Source organism: Eriocheir sinensis, chromosome 42 (assembly GCF_024679095.1).
Source record: "Eriocheir sinensis breed Jianghai 21 chromosome 42, ASM2467909v1, whole genome shotgun sequence".
Lineage (NCBI taxonomy): Eukaryota > Metazoa > Arthropoda > Malacostraca > Decapoda > Varunidae > Eriocheir > Eriocheir sinensis.
Genome location: NC_066550.1, coordinates 5511225 through 5516247, shown reverse-complemented (window position 1 = coordinate 5516247; position 5023 = coordinate 5511225). Strand labels below are relative to the sequence as shown.

The 5023-nt window shown below is 57.6% G+C and overlaps 1 protein-coding gene across 50 annotated transcripts in view; it reads right to left on the bottom strand.

The window, feature by feature from the left end:
• The window catches only part of LOC127009852 (uncharacterized), a 46044-nt gene extending 44148 nt beyond the window's left edge, over nt 1-1896 (bottom strand). For 41 of the 50 annotated variants that reach the window (XM_050883221.1, XM_050883222.1, XM_050883224.1 and 38 more), the window contains exon 1: nt 1-1892. This exon is cut by the window's left edge. In XM_050883221.1, coding sequence (XP_050739178.1) covers nt 89-1741 — 1653 coding nt within the window. In that variant the 5' untranslated portion in view covers nt 1742-1892 and the 3' untranslated portion in view covers nt 1-88. The other 9 variants (XM_050883262.1, XM_050883267.1, XM_050883270.1 and 6 more) reach the window with 3 other exon arrangements.
• Nucleotides 1897-5023: the final 3127 nt, after the last annotated feature.

Below are 5023 nucleotides of genomic sequence, written 5' to 3'. Positions count from 1 at the left end.
GTGGTGGTGGCCATTACCCTCACAACACCACGCCACAGTCACCTCCATAACCTTGCTGTGGTGGTGGTGGTGGTGGTGGCCATTACCCTCACAACACCACACCACAGTCCGCCACAGTCACCTCCTTAATGTTCCTGTGTTGGGCTGCCTCGGCCACCACGTGCAGTCCGTCCACCACCTCACCGAAGACACGAGGACACCCACCACCACCCTGACGGTCTCTGGTGTAGATGCCAAACTGACCAAACACACCCCGGATAGGGTCAGTCCACCCCACCCCAAACACATCCCCCGCCCGGCCTGACTTCCGGTACTCACCCTCATCAAGGCCAGGCAGCAGGACGGATGATCCACTACCATCGTTACTCTCGTAGTCCCCGCCCATCACAAACTCTCCCGCCTCCCCCTTCCTATCCACCCCGAACAACCTGGTGTTAACGTAGGAGGGGCCGCGCTGCCCCGTGCACAACAGTAAGAACTGTCTGCCCCGCGGGGTGTCGGGGCTCAGACGGATTTGGACCCGCCGCGGCGCGCTGCCCGGCCAGGACAGGTCCAGGAACACCGTGCAGGGGGGGGAGGGCGGCACAACCTCGCTCACCTGCAGGGTTGCCGCGCCCCGTGGCGTGGGATCGTCCTTCAGGGCGTGGAGGCACAGTTGGCCGGCTTCAAGGCTTATTCTTGCGTGTCGGCGCTGACCTTCCGCCTGGTGGACAGCAAACACCCGGCCAGCCTCCAGCAGGCGCCTGGCGGGCTGCGTCAGGCTGCGGAGGTCCTCGGCCGTTAAGCTCCCTGTCCAGATGAGGTGCAGTCTGTCCATGACGGTGGAGTCTGGGTCTGCCTGGGGCCTGGGCTCCTCTGTAGCAAGTGTTTCCAGAGCTGCCTGGACAGTCTCCAGGGTTGCACTAGATGCCACGTTCACCTTCCTGGCGGTGGTGACGGTGCTGGCATCAGGAAAACCTTCTCGGCACTCCTCCACTGCCTGCTCTGCCTCGCCAGTGCAACGAAACACTTCAGTCACCGCCGCACCTGCTTCTTGCTCTGTTGTAAGGGTGTGCAACGTCTCCAGCACGGTCTGCAGCCCCTGCTCCCCCTTCTTTAGCTCCTCCTCCTTGGCCGCCGCACGGGACTCTTCCTGCTGCAGGAGCTCCCTGGCACTCCTGCTCTGGTCCACCAGTCCCAGGAGCCTGTCCTCCAGCTGCTGCTGCTGCTCGCGCCAGCCTGCCAGGGTCGTCTGGTACTGGTCCAGCTGCGACTGAGCCTCCCGGCAGGCGGTGATGGCGGCCACAACTGTGGCCTCCTGTTCCTGCAGGAAGGAACGCATTTTCTTGGAGAGACCCGCCGCCTCCTTCTTGCCAGCCGCCCCTGCTGCTGCTGCTGCTGCTGCTGCTCCTTCCCCTTCCCCGGCACTGGGTGGCGGCGAGGTTGCTGCCGCTGGAGCCACCTCAGCGTCTCTCATCATTCTTATGAAGGACTCAACAGCATAACTGACAGGGAACTGCCCTCCCTCGGGCACGGCATGGCTGACGCGGCACTCTGGGCAGGCAACACGGCCCTGCACCTTCAGCTGATCTACGCACAGCGTGCAGACTGTGTGGCCGCAGGGCAGGGTGCGCGGCCGCTGTACGGTGCCATCATAGCCTGTCATGCACACTGGACACTCCGCAGGGCTGCCGACAGTGTTCATGTTCTTCTTAGCCCGTCTCCGCCGTGCCTTCCTGCCGCCCCTCCCTGCAGCCTCCATGACGCTGGTGGTGGTGGTGGTGGTGGTGGTGTTGAGGGGCTGTGATGGTCTGACACACTCTCCTCGCCGTGGCAGTGTTCCGTGAGGTGGTGACGAGCGTGTTGGGCGGAAACTTCTTTAGGGCGGCACGGCTCTGCCTGGGAGTGGACATCGCTGAGTGCTGCTCACGACTATCAGTGTACTGATAGTCTCCAAGGAGATAATCAAAACACTGATAGTCTCCAAGGAGACTATCACTAGAGCCTTGGTACGTCTGTGCTGATAATCTTGTGAGGCGGCAAGGGGGGGAGACACGAGCCTGAAATATTGAGTCCTTCATTTAGCTCGACCTGCCATGTGGTGGCCCTCGTGGAATTACCAAAAAAATCATGCATGCGGACTTCGTCAAAATAATTTTTCGTTAGTATTTAGAAATCACATATGTACCTTTCTCAAAGCTACGGTGCAGAGACAACTGACTTACTAGTAGTATTTAAGAAACGGTGATAAGTAAGAAATAGAAAATTTAAATAATTATATCCTCCCACATAAACAATTGTCACATGCTCTATGCTGTTCTTTTAAAGTTCCATACAGTGAATGTAATATTATAAGATGCTAAAGATGTATGTATTATGATTTAAATTATAAAAAAAGAAATAAGTTTAATATTTGCTGGCGGGAGCGTGCGATATGTTTAGCAGCAGTGTGAACACCCTCCCGTGCTCTGATTGGAGGGACAGAGGAAGGCATCGTGTGTGGGGCAGCGGCGTGCCAACCGGAGGAATGTTGAGTGGTGAAATTTCAACACCTTCAACCACTGCTTGAAGGAGATTAAAAGTATAACACCATTGTTGGGCTTGTTTGACCTCTTTTCTTTCATGAAGGAAATATTAAGCCAGGAGCATACACTGATGCTTTCCTGTTAACCACGGGATGGAGTGTTGTCGGATATATCGATGAATGCTCTCATTTTGCCAACAGTGTTCATTATAACGACATGAATAATGTACAGCACTCAGATTTTTTGTGTAAACATGATAGTGACCATTACAACTCTGACATGTTGCTATTTTTTTTTTAGTTTGGTGCAGAAATAATGTCAATTAAGTGAGAGAGAGAGAGAGAGAGAGAGAGACTTCCTCCCCAGCACAGCAGAGCACAGGAAACAACACAGTGAGCCTTGTGTGTTGCGTACACGACACGGCGCATCACGACACAGGAACGTTGCCTTGAACTCACACAGTGTGAAGACAAAGAACAGGAACCACGGAAACAACGGGAACAAGCAAACAGCAGGGCGGTGGTGCAGGGGTTGACCGCAGCAGGTGACCAAGTGTTGACCGTGAGCTGCCGGAAACGACGTAGTCCGTGTTTTACTGGGCAATGATAGGGCAAACTTTTTCATCAAGTATATTTACGTAATGCACAAAACACCACACTGGCTGCTACAAGGATGCCCCAAGAAATTAACGCATTACATCATGTTTATGCTGTGCACGAAACTTCACGCAAAATATCACCCCGGATGTTACAAGAATGCAACGAAAAACTACCCTCACAACACTACACCACAGTCACCTCCATAGTCTTGCTGTGGTGGTGGTGGTGGTGGTGGCCATTACCCTTACAATACCACGCCACAGTCCGCTACAATCACCTCCGTAATGTCCCTGTGTTGGGCTGCCTCGGCCACCACGTGCAGTCCGTCCACCACCTCACCGAAGACACGAGGCGACACAACACCACCCTGACGGTCTCTGGTGTAGATGCCAAACTGACCACACGCATCCCAGGTACGGTCAGTCCACACCAGCCCAAACACATCCCCCGCGCGGCCTGACCACTGGTACTCACCCTCATCAAGGCCAGGCAGCAGGACGGATGATCCACTACCATCGTTACTCTCGTAGTCCCCGCCCTTCACAAACTCTCCCGCCTCCCACTTCTTCCCCACCCCGTACAATCTGGTGTTAACGTAGGAGGGGCCGCGCTGCCCCGTTCACAACAGTCAGACCTGTCTGCCCCGCGGTGTGTCGGGGCTCAGACGGATTTGGACCCGCCGCGTCGCGCTGCCCGGCCAGGACAGGTCCACGAACACCGTGCAGGGGGGAAAGGGCGGCACAACCTCGCTCACCTGCAGGGTTGCCGCGCCCCGTGGCAAGGGATGGTCCTTCAGGGCGTGGAGGCACAGCTGGCCGGCTTCAAGGCTTATTCTTGCGTGTCGGCGCTGACCCTCCGCCTGGTGGACAGCAAACACCGGCCAGCCTCCAGCAGGCGCCTGGCAGGCTGCGTCAGGCTGCGGAGGTCCTCAGCCGTCAAGCTCCCTGTCCAGTTGAGGTGCAGTCTGTCCATGACGGTGGAGTCTGGGTCTGCCTGGGGCCTGGGCTCCTCTGCAGTAAATGTTTCCAGAGTCGCCTGGACAGCCTCCAGGGCTGCACTAGATGCCACGTTCACCTTCCTGGCTCTGGTGACGGTGCTGGCATCAGGAAAACACTCTCGGCACTCCTCCACTGCCTGCTCTGCCTCGCCACCGCAACGAAACACTTCAGGCATCGCCGCGGCTGCTTCTTGCTCTGTTACAAGGGTGCGCAACGTCTCCAGCACGGCCTGCAACCCCTGCTCCGCCTTCTTCAGCTCCTCCTCCTTGGCCGCCTGGACTCTTCCTGCTGCAGGAGTTCCTGGCATTCCTGCTCTGGTCCACGAGTCCCAGGAGCCTGTCCTCCAGCTGCTGTTGCCGCTTGCCCCAACCTGCCAGGGTCGTCTGGTACTGGTCTAGCTGTGACTGAGCCTCCCGGCAGGCGGTGATGGCGGCCACAACTGTGGCCTCCTGTTCCTGCAGGAAGGAACGCATTTTCTTGGAGAGACCCGCCGCCTCCTTCTTGCTAGCTGCTGCTACTTCTGCTCCTTCCCCTTCCCAGGCACTGGGTAGCGGCGAGGCTGAGGCTGCTGCCACCTCAGTGTCTCTCATCATCCTTATGAGGGCCTCAACAGCATAGCAGACAGGGAACTGCTCTCCCTCGGGCACGGCGTGGCTGACGCGGCACTCTGGGCAGGCAACACGGCTCTGCATGTTCAGCTGATCTACGCACAGCGTGCAGACAGTGTGGCCGCAGGGCAGGGTGCGCGGCCGCTGCACGGTGCCATCATAGCCTGTCATGCACACTGGACACTCCGCAGGGCTGCCGACAGTGTTCATGTTGTTCTTAGCCCGTCTCCGCTGTGCCTTCCTGCCGCCCTTCCCTGCAGCCTCCATGACGCTGGTGGTGGTGGTGGTGGTGGTGGTGGTGTTGAGGGGCTGTG